Source organism: Camelina sativa, chromosome 6 (assembly GCF_030686135.1).
Source record: "Camelina sativa cultivar CO46 ecotype springtype chromosome 6, ASM3068613v1".
NCBI classification, from domain to species: domain Eukaryota; kingdom Viridiplantae; phylum Streptophyta; class Magnoliopsida; order Brassicales; family Brassicaceae; genus Camelina; species Camelina sativa.
The window spans coordinates 19,353,886-19,366,640 of NC_141885.1; the positions used below are offsets into that span (position 1 = coordinate 19,353,886).

Below are 12,755 nucleotides of genomic sequence, written 5' to 3' on the forward strand. Positions count from 1 at the left end.
CATAAATACATGGATTTAGTATATAACATCTAAAGAGAATAAAAAAACACATGAATCGGGAAATTTGATCTCTGGTTAGAATCAGGACAACAGAAGTGGTTTCATAAAATCTCCTTAATATAATGATACAACTCTCATTAGTCTGAAGTTAGCCCCTATCTCACACAAAGTTCTGTCAACGAGGTTTTACTGCGTGGAAAAATCCACTGTCCAAGTCACTACCAGGAAGTAAAGACAATGGCGAGGGTACAGAAGAAGATGACGACGATGTCTTGGTGCAGATCAATTTCGTTGTCTCTGAAAACATATCTGGTTCTTGCACAGATTGGCAAATACCTTCAAGTTCCTTCACCACTTTTGACATTGGTGGTCTCGTCTCTGGTCTATCCTCACAACACCATAACGCCAATTCTGCCAACTTCTTCACTTTTTCGGGCGAACATTGTCCCATCCGACGATCCGCCACTGACAGAACCGTTCCACATTCATATGCCATTCTCACCTATTTCACATAAACCTCAGATATTTAGCTAGCTCCATTATCAGGTTTGAGTGGGAACTCAGTCAAGAAAAGTACCTCGCGGATAATATGTGTACCCTCAAAGAATGGGTGCATTCCAGTCAAAAGCTCAAGCAACACTACTCCGAAGCTGTACACATCGCTCTTCACCGTCAATTGCTGAGTCATGAAGTACTCTGGATCCAGATATCCCTGTGCATAATATAATTCTCAAAACTGTCATATCTGAGAGTAAAACATGTTCTGTTTTGTCAAAAGCCACATGTTATAAGTGACTAAAATATAGATTAGTATGCTATTTTGGAACTCGCCGGTGTTCCTCTCACTACTGTCGATACATGAGCGGGCTCACCATCTCCCTCCCCAAAAGCAGGAGCCAACCGTGACAGTCCAAAATCAGCAACTTTAGCACGAAGCTGACAGTCCAAGAGTATGTTGCTGGTTTTGATATCTCGATGAATAACAGGCGGATTTGCTTCAGTGTGAAGGTAAAGAATCCCTTTAGCTGAACCCAAAGCCACATGTGACCTCATGCTAAAGCTCAATATCTCTGTAGCAGTAGCTGCATGATAATGTAAAAACAACTGATATGCTAGTTTTCTAAATCTTGATAGTATATAAGAAGAACCTGGAGGAAGATATTCTTACCTGAAAGCCAATCACGCACATTACCATTAGGCATATACTCATAAACCAGCATCTGTGCATGAACCAAAACAGAACACCTATGTGGATTAGTCATAAATATAAAGCTAAGTAACAACTGCATATGAAAAAGGACGTACCTGTTCCCCAATGTCACTACTGTAGCCAAGCAGCGACACAAGATTCCGGTGATGTAACCTCGAAAGTAAATCGATCTCATTCAGAAACTCTTTCTCGCTCTGCAGAGACGTTTCTTCTCCTCGTTTGATGGCAACTTCGGTTTTATTTGGCAAAATGCCTTTGTAAACCTTTCCATAGCTACCTCTACCAATCATTGTGTAGCTATCAAAGCCATTAGTTGCATCCGACAGTTCTACAAAACTGAACTTCTTCACCCCTTGGATTTCCCGAGATATCGCCCTGACTGGAAGACATAAGAAACAGTCTTCAGTTTGGTAATAGGACCAAACAAAGACAAAAATCTTGAAATAAAGAGCCATTTCCGAGTTGCTTACAAACACGTTTTTTGGTGAATGTATGCGTTCTCTCACCACATTTCCTAACATATAGAAGTGTTGCACTCACAGATAACACAGTGGCAGCGACGATAGAGCCTGCTACTATCATCATCCATACAACCACACTAAATCCACTCGTTTGAGCTAACGAATAATCTGCATCCAAAAATTGAAGTATAAATATCATTAAGTATCCATTTTGATAAAAGATTAGGTCCAAAAACTGTACCATACGGTCCTTGAAGAGGAAAGTCCAGCAGCTCATAGAGTCCAAAAAAGTCAGTTTTATTAAAACTCCATGACAGAAACCTATCTCTGATACGTATGACTTCATCCTTGTTGAATGTCATTTTGCCTTTTGGAACTAGCTTTAAGTACATCCTTAGACGCAGCCTGTTTTCATAATCAAGTCTATCGATTGCTAGTTGATGAGTTTCCAACTGGAGCGACGTGGTTATATACTCAATGAATTGGTGTTTAATATATGGAGTGAAGAAAAAGAAGCTAGGGCTCTTTAGCCTATAATCAATCGAAAGAGGTGCTGTACACAAACAGATTCCTGAGGAGACTTGCACATTCTCAAAGGGACATGACACATTACTACTGCAGGTTGTATTTGAGTTTGTAGATGTTTGCTTTTTCTCGCCGCAGATGTATTGGAAGAATTGTTTAACAATGGGAATGCTTGTACTCTTGCATATTGGGTTGCCACGAAGACTTTGACACAAAGGATAAAGAAAGAGCTTTAGTAGATAACCAAGACAGAACTAAATTAAATTAGACAACTGTAGTGTCAAGACAAGAGGATGCAGTTTGGTCCAAATTTTTGACATGCTTTAACTTGCTACCAAATAGGAACAAAGAAACTCACTATAGGGTAACATTGTCCGGTGTTCTCAGGTTTCCTGTGGCATCAGAGAAGTTATTGTTCCTGAGATCACTGTGCATGCATCCAAAAGAAATTTTTAGCCTCCGAGAATGAAGTATAATCTAGGAAAGTATTAAGTATTACATAAAAAGAAAAACAAAGACTTAAGTTCATACACTTGCAGCTTCTGTTCTCGAAAGACTTGTCCTGCTGCCAAAGTTCTGTTGCGACAGAACCAGATTAACTGTTGTTCTCAAGTGAACTGTGATAGATTAAACAGAATATCTTACAAAGTACTTATAGATGACTGAAGAGTGCAAAAAATAAGATGACTTGGAAAAATTCATCTCAATGATCAATCAACGTTTACATACAGTAATTGAAGGGAGCCCAACTCCGAGAAACTTGGTGGTATAGAACCATTAAGGTTGTTATAAGAAAGTTCACTGCAGCAAAACTCAGCTATTGTAAGTTAAATAAACTGTTAAAAGGAGAAAATTTTGGAGAAAAATGCATACATTGTTGTCATTTTGTGAGAAAGCTTGGATTCTGGTATAGTGCCTGTGAGGTTGTTCCAACTTAGATCTCTGCAAATAAAGTGAAGATTAAATAAAAGTGCACTCGTATTGTTCCCTATAAACTAGGTTCAAGAACTCAAGGACCAGTAAAAAGAATCACACAATGACATAATTTTACACAAATACCAGACATAGATACTTACAAATAGCTAAGATTTTGTATCCTGCTTAAATCAGGAATTGATCCTTGCAGTCCACAGTTCCTTAAGCTTCTGCCAAGTTGAAAAGATGAAGGTAGAAAGAATAATTCATCTCACTGTTGAAACTACTAATTAAAGAACCACAAACCCATTTGAAACTTATTGCAAAAACGTTCATAAAGTCTTACAGTTTTACTAATCTAGAAAAGTTTCCATAAGCCATTGGAATCTCAGAACCTTCGAAGTTGTTGTTGTCTAGCTGACTGAATAAGTAGATTACTATTTCAGCAACTTTGCAAAAAATATCAAAAGGTAAGCAAAAATATGGGAGAAGGCACATACAGTATGGTCAATGATGGTAGTCCAGCTAACTCTAGCGGCAATGTCCCAGTCAAGTTATTGTTGTCGAGTATCCTACAAGATTTCTTCCATCAATATTAACACTTCAAAGACAGTATCCAAATGTGAAATCAAGAAAGCAAACAAAACTCACAGGTGTGCAAGGTTTGTCAGTTTGGACAGCTCAACCGGAATTTCTCCGGTTATCGTGTTATTGTTGAAGTGACTGAGACCCAAAAGCTACTCGTGAGTAAAGGATGAACCACAAATGACTGCTGATTTTGCTATGAAGATGATAATAGTTAAAGAGAAACTTACAGATGTTTAACACTTTTTAAATTTCCAAATGAAGATGGAACTGAACCTGTTATGTTGTTCTCATCTACTTGAAGCCTGTTTAGGTTTTGAAGATTACCTAGTTCAGGAGGTAAACTACCCGTAAACTTGTTCCCATTCAACAGTCTGTCCAAATAATATAGCAAAATTTTTATTGAAGTGGCAAGCTATGTTTTCTTCAGTCCAAATCCTTCTTTATAAAAAAAAACAGAACAAGAAGGCAAAAGAAAATAAAGATACATAATGTGATCCAACTTACAGGAGTTTCAAGGAAGAGATTTTTCCTATCTCCAAAGGAACATGGCCAGTCAGGTTGTTCCACATCACATTACTTCAACGTTGGTAACACAAGAGAGAATAGATTATTCAGTATGCAAAAAAACCAAATGAAACAATTCGTTAGACTCCCTATCTTACAGAATTTCGAGAAACGATAACCGGCCAACTTCAGGAGCCAGCTCTCCAGATAAATTCAGCCTCATCAATCGGCTACAACAAAATATGTAAATAACATGAGTTGCAGTATAATCCTTGCAAGAATGACACCAGGACTCTGCATTAGTGATGCCTAAACCTATCTACCTTGGCAGAAAAGACCAAAATTAAAATAAGAAAAGAATGTGACAAATGGTAAAACAGGAGAGACATACAGCTCCTGGACGTGAAAGTGTCCATCATCATGTGAGCTCTCGAAGCATAATATTCCAGTCCAGTTTGACTTGCACGGGTCTCCCTTTCCCCAGTTACTTAAATTTCTCATACGATCAATTAGACTCCTTTTGATCTCCCTCAAAGCAGTTACTGAAAAATGGATATAGAATATTACCAAAATTCTGAAAATCAGTCTCCACTTTGTAGAATGAGATATATGAGATGTGAAATATTGGGGAAAAAATGATCACCTTCTGAAGGATCTGTTTTTGAATCAGCTGCCTGAAGCAGAAGGCAACAACAAAATGTAACCAGAAATACTGAACCATATGTTCTTGAACTCATCACGATACCTAGAAAAGGAAGACAGATCATGCTTTCTCCTGTTCTAGCACACAGAAATATACATGGGGGTGATCAAAGCTTAGATGAACTCACATTTCATAAGAAAAATTCTGGGTCAAGGCCAATAAAGTTATGTTCAAGTTACCAGAAGAATGAATAATCAAGAAACAATGTTTGGCTGAAGATTAAAGAATTCATAAAAGATTAATTCCCGGAAACTTCTTTGAAACCAAGGAAAAGTACAAGTCTTAGTGGTCATTAGACATAGTTGTGTCCATAAAGACACTGCTGGAAACAGAAACCTCATAATGACAGTGATCTAATGAGTTAACAAAACAAACCAGAAAGAGACTACATAAGAAAAGGTCAACAAGGTAAACTTTCTCATTAAGATTGGACTTTCCTTGATGAACCTATATCTCCTGCAGTTCCCCTGTATAGATCATTGAAGCGGCTATGAAAAACATTGAACATCAATTATAAAAAGTTGTCAATTTTTATAATCCTTTAAATTCAGTTGCAGACTGGTTGTCCACTTAGGCTGACCTTGTCATAAAAGTTATGACCCTTATTGTTAACCTTAACCTACATTGATCCGGTTTACAATATTCCAAGAGCAAGCCAACACAATAGTAAATAAGTTAGAAAACTTCGATCTAGGGCTGGGCATTTGGGTAACCCGTTCGGGTTTGGGTATTATCCGTTTGGGTTCGGGTAAACGGGTTTAGAAAAATAGAACCATTGGGTATTTTTAGATATATGGGTTCGGTTCGGTTTGGGTACTACCGGGTTCGGGTCGGTTTGGGTTATAAATTTTAGAACCCGATTAGTACTCGAACTACCGGGTATCCGAAAAAATATAATTAAAATTAATTAAATTTCAATAAATTTAGTTAAATTTTGACTTATGTGACAAAAATTTTAGATATTTTGATTATTTTTGATATTTAGGTATAAAACTAAATGAAATATTCAAAATTATAATCATATTTTGGGATAATTGCATTATATTAATGATAAATATTATAAATATGTTTATGCTTTCGGATTTAATGGGTACTCAAACGGGTACCGGGTATTACCCGACCCTAATCCGAACCCACGGGTATTAGAAAATAGAACCCAATAGAGTTTTATAGGCAAACTCGTACCCAAACCGAACCCAATTTTTCAGATCGAGTTCCAGGTTGGGTATTCGGGTACGATTTTTATGCCCAACCCTACTTCGATCAAACATAGAACAAGATTGACTGAATAATTGGTGGGTTGAGCCAGGCCCGTGCAGTAGTGCAACGCATGGGCGACTCGTGAAAGACCAGGTAGCAAGCTACCTTAATAGGCTTTCTCCCTTAAAAGATAGAGTTAATATCGTGTGAGCCGATGGCCCACATATCAGATATTAAACTGATAAGAACAGATACTACACTTGATCTTAGCCAAAAGGCCGAGAAAGGTATGATTTGTAAGTTGTGCTCGGCTTCTTATTTATACTACCAAGGCTATGACCAACGCTCTGTAACTTATCGATGTGGGACTTTAGAAAATTAGATTCTTTACGCATCTATGAACAAACCGCCTTTTTTTTAAAGACAATCAATTGCTCACGCTGCATCCAGAATGTTCAACGAACCAACACATGCTAAGCCTAGACTTCCCAAAGTTAGTTATTATACCACGACATGTTTTTTGATGTCATATTGACCATGTCTCTGTACCTAAATTCTTACTGTGCACTATAACTGCAGACTGCAGTTTATACAGCAAAAGTGCCCGGTACAATGGACGTCTGTGAACTGAGCAGCATATATCTCTCATCTTACAGTAATACTTCAAGAGAAGATAAAAGCAGGTAACAAATTTCTAGATATATACTCTGTCTTTGAATTAGCTGCCAAAAAAAAGAACAAAACATAAAGAAATTTACATACAGCACTTAAACATGTATAATACCAGAGTTTGGTAAGTTTCAGAATTGATTTCCCTAAACTCTCGTTAAATCTGATGAATACAGATAAAAATCAAGAACAAACCAAATAACAAAGCCAAAAGTAGCCCTGTGAATGAGTTCTAGAGCCTCCCCTACTCTTCCATGCCAAATCAAACCCACTATACCTTATAAACCCCATCAGTTTCTTTCTCAACTATATATAAACCAGTTGAATAGCTATGCAGGCAGTCATTTTACACAAGACTCGAGCTATAAAAAGGAAAAGAAAGATACCATCTCGCTGTGATTCACAGTTATGTCCTTAATGTCTTAACAATATCACGCCAATCCATTTTAAAATGCATTGAACACAACAGCCCACTTACTTAAGATTGAACATAGAATAAAATTGACTGAATAATTGGTGGGTTGAGCCAGGCCCGTGCAGTAGTGCAACGCATGGGCGACTCCCGAAAGCTCAGATAGCAAGCTATCCTGGCGAGCTTTCACCCTTAAAAAATAGAGTTAATATCGTGCAAGTCGATGACGAGCATATCAGATATTAAACTGATAAGAACAGATACTACACTTGATCTTAGCCAAAAGGCCGAGAAAGGTATGATTTGAAAGTAATGCTCGGCTTTTTATTTATACTACCAAGGTTATGACCAACTATCTTTAACTTGTCGATGTGGGACTTTAGATAATAAGATTCTTTACACAATCTATGTGCAAAGTAAACCGCCTATTTTAAAGACAATATCTATTTGCTCAAGCTGCATCAACGCTCTTTAAACAAAACATAAAGAAACAGCAGCTTCTAAACACGCATAAAACCAGAGTTTGATAAGCTTCAGAATTGATTTCCCTTTTAACAAACGAAATAACAAAACCAAACGTAGCCCTGTGAATGAGTTGTAGAGCCTTCTCTACTCTCCCATGCCAAACCAATCCCAGGATATCGTATAATCCCCCATATATCAGTTTCTTTCTGAACTATATAAGCCAGTTGAATAGCTGTGTAGGCAGCCATTTTACACATGACTCGAAAAAAAAGATAAAGCCATCTTGTTGATTCACAGGTATGCCCTTATCACGTCTTATCAATATCATGCCAATCCATATACATATTTTTTAATTGCATTAATCACCACAGCCCACTTACTTTAAGTTCCTTATGTAATACTATAAGATCTCGTGTGTTGTGTTCATAGAAAAGGACTTACCTTTGTTGATGCAAAACCATATCACAATTTAAATATAAAGAGCCTCACCAAGGCAATAGACCTGAGAAGTAACTCACTAAGACCACAGAACTGATCATAAGACAAACAAAACATTCATTTTTTCCAAAATTTAAGGACCAAACATAAATACATCAGATTGTAGTCATACGCACGCTGTTTACTAAAACAGCTTTGGATCAACCCAACCCAACACAACGTTGTCGTTTGTACTTTGTCCAAAAGAAAAAGACTAAAACCACAATCCAAATCCGGATTAGTCGCCGTCACGATTCCATCATTGATGACGTCTAAATGTAATCACACATCTGTAGATAAGGGATACATCCCAATAGCGTCTAGGTTTAGAGCAGTTTCCAGATTTTGACTTTCAAGAATGCAATCATTTTGACTGTTACTTTGACTTTCTTTTTGGTTCATATGTATTTAGTCCATTCTTTCTAATACTATTCTCCACGTGCTCATTTACGTTCCAAAAGTCAATAAAAAATCACGAAGCCACCAATGAAAAAATTATGTGCAACTAAAGATTTTTAAAACATTTTATAACTGGAATACATTTGGCAGACCAAAGAGAATTATTAGTTTTATTTAACAAAAATGTGACTTGTCGGTTACCAAACCAAAGAAAATGCGACTGTTAGTAGTCTAGTCTATAATATCTTAACATGTTGTTGTCCTTGTCAAACCAGCAATGCTGCTTAGATTTATTTGAATAGAAAGTTTTTAAACGACTTACCTTTTTTTGGGTCAAATAAAAAAAAGTCAACTACTCTGAAACCTTCTTTATTTTTGCTTATAAATACATTACTCCATGAATACGTTACAAAAGATCTTACTCTCCTTCTCACATTTTCTAGGTGAACCAACAAACCAACCAAAACCTAAAAAAAATCTCTACTTCGCTCTGTCGTGTTCTTTTCTCTTCTCGACATACAACAATCAGAATAAGAAACATGAAGAGAGACCGGTACGATTACGAAGAATCCGTGAAGCATATAGACATTGTGAAAAGTCTAATGATGTTATCTCAGAGTTTTGTTGTCAAACAAATCGATGTAAAGCAATCTACCGGAAGCAAAACCAATCATAACAACCACTTCGAATGCAAAACGTGTAACCGGAAGTTTGATTCGTTCCAAGCTCTCGGAGGTCATAGAGCTAGCCACAAGAAACCTAAGATGAGCGTTGACCAAGAACAGGTGAAGCATCGTAACAATGAGAATGATATGCACAAGTGTTCAATCTGCGATCAAATTTTTGGTACCGGTCAAGCTCTAGGCGGTCATATGAGAAAGCATAGAGCGAGCATGATGACCGAACAATCGGTTATCCCTTCTCCTCTTGTTTATTCCAGACCGGTTTTGAATCGATGCAGTAGCAGCAAGAAGATCTTGGACTTGAATCTAACTCCATTGGAGAATGATCTTGTGTTTATCTTTGGGAAGAATTTGGTTCCGCAAATTGATTTGAAGTTTGTGAATTAGTAGGCTTTTTCATTTATTTAATTTTTGTAATTTTTCTCTCTTGCCAAACATTATTTCATTCTTTATGTCATGTATGTAAAACACAATCTGTTTGAATAAATTATTTGAATTCTTTCAATGAGTGATAAAATATTAATTGTTCAATCAGGACTATTTTCGAACCTACACCAAACACACCCATTCACAATAAAACAGATTTCAATTTAAGGCTTCGGTAAACACTTAACTCCTAACATACGAGACCAGGCTCCCTCACTAAAACCTTTTAACATGGATGGTATAAAAGTCGTACCAGTTTCAGAGTATAATTCAATAAGAAGAAGATCATTGGTGTGCTACTGATAAACTGATATATTAGATGTCAGAGAATCCATCCCGGAAAATATGGAATTTGAATTGTGTCCTTCAGGACACTATACCATTAGGGGGAAAGAGAGAAATTCAAAGAATACGTAGAAACACCAACATCTCATAAAAGCAAAAGAAGATTGATTTCTTTTCCTTTTTTTTTGTTCTTTCCAAAGGTAAAAAAAAATACCATACGTCTCTTTTCACTAGCTGGATTCTTGATGGCCACTAGCCGCAACATGCTGATTTCTGAGTAGCTTGCGATGTTCCTGCACCTTGGTCCGATTGGTTGATTTTGATTGTTTGTGGCTACAAAATGATAAGAACAATCCGGCCATGTTAAAATCGTTGATACACACCGTAATTGTGATTTTACTCAATACTTCAGGGATTTATCTTGGGATACTAAAGCTCTAAACTTGTTACTCTATAGATCCTAATTGCAATGTATGATGATGATGAGGGTGATAATAAAATCTAAAGCTCAAACGTACCTCAGCCTTTGCATCAGTATCTGCAAGTCTTTGCTTAATGTCTTTAGCAATTGAGAAGAAAACTTCTTCAACGTTTAAGTTAGTCTTGGCACTCTGCAAGAGAAAACTCATCGAGGTTAACCAAAACAAAATCATACGATTAGTAGGAGAAAAAATCAAATCGAGAACCACAACGTTCAGTCTCGAAAAACTTGATTCCGTATTCATCTGCAAGAGCTTGGCCCTTAGATGTTGGCACAGCCTGGAGAAACAAAACAAATCGGTGTATCAGCCAAAGAAAAAAGAAAAAACATAAAATAGACTAGTACGAAGATACAAGGGAAGGGTGAAAGAGAGACTGACTCTTTTGCTTTCATCCATATCAGCTTTGTTCCCAACTAAAATCTTGTTGACATTATCAGAAGCGTGCTGCTCAATGTTACGGATCCAATTCCTGATGTCTGGAGTTGAAGAAAAACAAAGGATTGAAAGGATCGAAGAGAAGAGATTAGTTGAATAGATATAAAAAAAAACAGACTGGGAAAATATGAACTTTAGAACTAATTGCAAAGTACAAGGGCCTAGAACAGAACTAATCAGACTGCAATGTAAAAGCTAAGAAAGTCAGTACTGTTGAAAGATGATTCATCAGTGACATCATACACAAGCAAAATGCCCATGGCTCCACGGTAGTAAGCTGCAATAAGAACAAACCAATTAGGTGAATAATTCAGAAACGATGCATAAACAAGTAAACAACAGTTACGAGAAACTGAAAAGCAAAGGGGCATATCCTAAAGCAAAATCGAAGACACACCAGTTGTGATAGTGCGGAACCGCTCCTGTCCTGCAGTATCCCAGATCTGCAACTTAATTCTCTTCCCATCGAGCTCTATAGTCCTTATCTTGAAATCAATACTGTCAAATACAAAACACAACTTAAGTGGGGGGGAACAGACAACCACATAGGGAACGTGTTAACAGACAATGACATACCCAATAGTTGTAATGAAACTGGTTGTAAACGAGCCATCAGAGAAACGTAAGAGGAGGCAACTCTTACCCACACCTGGTACAAGAGATATACAAAGAAGAGACTTTTGAATAAACCATTGGAACATCATGAAAACAGTTACAGCTATCAATAAAAAGGAAACAATCAATAAATTTGTCTCAAGGGGGTACATACAATGTTAAGACCTAGTCTAAACCATTTGCGACAAATTCTGAATCAACATACATTCTAAGCTGATGAAATTCAAATAAGTGTAATATGTGTTACTAAATCACATTATGGACTAATCGTAAATGGACGATCCAAAATCTCAAAGCGTATCAACAAGGGAATCATGAGAAAGGTAAAGAAACGGACTGAATGAAAAATGCAAGGAACAAAGGCAAAAGATGACGATCTGAATGATGAAGGAAACATACCGCTGTCTCCGATCAACAGAAGTTTAATGAGGTAATCGTAATCAGCACGAGCTCTAGCAGGAGGAGCAGCCATCTCTTACACAAAATCAAAGTTCTAGCTGGATAAACAAATCAACACTGGTACGTAAGCCATAGGGAGAGACAAATTCAAATCGAGAATCATGAACGTATAAAACACTGAAAAAAAAATCGAAAGGGAGAAGAAGTACCAGATCTAACTCAGGGAAGACGAATCGTCGGAACGGAGCAAGACAGTCACCGGACGGGCGTTGAATTGTTTTTTTATTCTTCTCCCGATCGGATTTTTTCGGAGATTCAGAAGAGTTTTTTTTTTTTTTTTTTTTGGTTTGAGAGAAGAAGGAGAAGGAGAGGGAATAGATCTGGACCGTTAGATCTTGTTCGTGATGGAGATCTGTGTTTTAGCCGGGCGCGTGGTCTTCGGTTACGGTTTTGATAAAACACTTAATACGTTGCCGTTTTGATATATATTTTTGAATAACGGGCCTTGGGCTACTTTTGTGTGCGACAAATCTATGATTTTAGCACCCAACCCAACAGAAATTATCCAAATCGGAATACGCGACTCAACTTGTGCGATACGAGATATTGATGGCTTCTTTTTTTTTAACTTAGCGTGTGCGTCAAAGGATCCAAACAAAAAGTTGAAAGCATGCATCTTACTTAACCCGTACTGGTTAAGAGGGAAATGTGCGTAATTTTCAGTTGAAAACAATATTACGAGCTAATGGTTTAGTTAACCCTGTTGTGTTGTTTGACGGGGTGGTTCCGATCCAAAACTTTTGTGGCATATTATTTCGTTGACTTTCAATAGTTCTTTTCATAGTTTAAGCAACTAAAAGGTTTTTAAAAGTTGATTGCATCCCTTCATTTGTAAATCAACG

General features: G+C 37.1%; 2 protein-coding genes, 2 non-coding genes and 1 pseudogene across 7 annotated transcripts; 1 reads left to right on the top strand and 4 right to left on the bottom strand.

Annotated features, from left to right (window-relative positions):
- Positions 1–45: 45 nt before the first annotated feature.
- Positions 46–5,036, bottom strand: LOC104791625 (putative leucine-rich repeat receptor-like serine/threonine-protein kinase At3g53590; annotated as a pseudogene). The gene is made up of 20 exons (XR_015559661.1): positions 4,847–5,036; positions 4,595–4,745; positions 4,362–4,433; positions 4,204–4,275; positions 3,927–4,070; positions 3,763–3,834; positions 3,612–3,683; positions 3,458–3,532; positions 3,273–3,341; positions 3,070–3,138; positions 2,926–2,997; positions 2,730–2,813; positions 2,555–2,623; positions 1,913–2,400; positions 1,681–1,839; positions 1,306–1,589; positions 1,169–1,220; positions 832–1,082; positions 578–712; positions 46–502 (listed from the first exon to the last, which is right to left on the bottom strand). The product of XR_015559661.1 is annotated as a putative leucine-rich repeat receptor-like serine/threonine-protein kinase At3g53590 (transcript).
- A 1,165-nt stretch (positions 5,037–6,201) lies between these two features.
- LOC147942819 (U2 spliceosomal RNA) lies at positions 6,202–6,397 on the bottom strand. The gene has a single exon (XR_015560638.1). It is a non-coding gene; the product is annotated as a U2 spliceosomal RNA (small nuclear RNA).
- Positions 6,398–7,291: 894 nt separating this feature from the next.
- LOC147942820 (U2 spliceosomal RNA) lies at positions 7,292–7,487 on the bottom strand. The gene has a single exon (XR_015560640.1). It is a non-coding gene; the product is annotated as a U2 spliceosomal RNA (small nuclear RNA).
- A 1,466-nt stretch (positions 7,488–8,953) lies between these two features.
- Positions 8,954–9,716, top strand: LOC104791628 (zinc finger protein ZAT18). The gene has a single exon (XM_010517556.3). It carries the CDS (start codon positions 9,068–9,070, stop codon positions 9,596–9,598), a length of 531 nt encoding a protein of 176 aa, XP_010515858.1. The 5' UTR covers positions 8,954–9,067; the 3' UTR covers positions 9,599–9,716.
- Positions 9,717–9,925: 209 nt separating this feature from the next.
- On the bottom strand, positions 9,926–12,313 carry LOC104791629 (ras-related protein RABE1a). Of its 3 annotated transcripts, none has more exons than XR_015559660.1 (9): positions 12,063–12,313; positions 11,854–11,951; positions 11,416–11,488; positions 11,237–11,337; positions 11,051–11,116; positions 10,783–10,880; positions 10,615–10,681; positions 10,441–10,533; positions 9,926–10,255 (listed from the first exon to the last, which is right to left on the bottom strand). XR_015559660.1 is itself a non-coding variant. In XM_087454163.1 (9 exons), exons 2-9 carry the CDS (start codon positions 11,924–11,926, stop codon positions 10,175–10,177), a joined length of 666 nt encoding a protein of 221 aa, XP_087310289.1. In that variant the 5' UTR covers positions 11,927–11,951; positions 12,063–12,313; the 3' UTR covers positions 9,926–10,174. The 3 variants fall into 3 exon arrangements, 2 of the variants coding, with proteins under 2 accessions (XP_087310289.1, XP_087310288.1); XM_087454163.1 differs by having other exon boundaries at positions 10,441–10,553; positions 10,621–10,681; XM_087454162.1 differs by lacking the exons at positions 11,416–11,488; positions 11,854–11,951; positions 12,063–12,313 and having other exon boundaries at positions 10,441–10,681; positions 11,083–11,116; positions 11,237–11,334.
- Positions 12,314–12,755: the final 442 nt, after the last annotated feature.

Bases quoted from the DNA above. Each gene is read 5' to 3' on its own strand.
- LOC104791628 (XM_010517556.3), top strand. From the start codon at position 9,068: ATGAAGAGAGACCGGTACGATTACGAAGAATCCGTGAAGCATATAGAC.
- LOC104791629 (XM_087454163.1), bottom strand. From the start codon at position 11,926: ATGGCTGCTCCTCCTGCTAGAGCTCGTGCTGATTACGATTACCTCATT. The intron at 11,117-11,236 runs GTGTGTCTTCGA...TTCTTATTGCAG, and splicing joins GTTCCGCACTATCACAACTG to CTTACTACCGTGGAGCCATG. The intron at 10,682-10,782 runs GTCAGTCTCTCT...TTGTTTCTCCAG, and splicing joins ATATGGATGAAAGCAAAAGA to GCTGTGCCAACATCTAAGGG.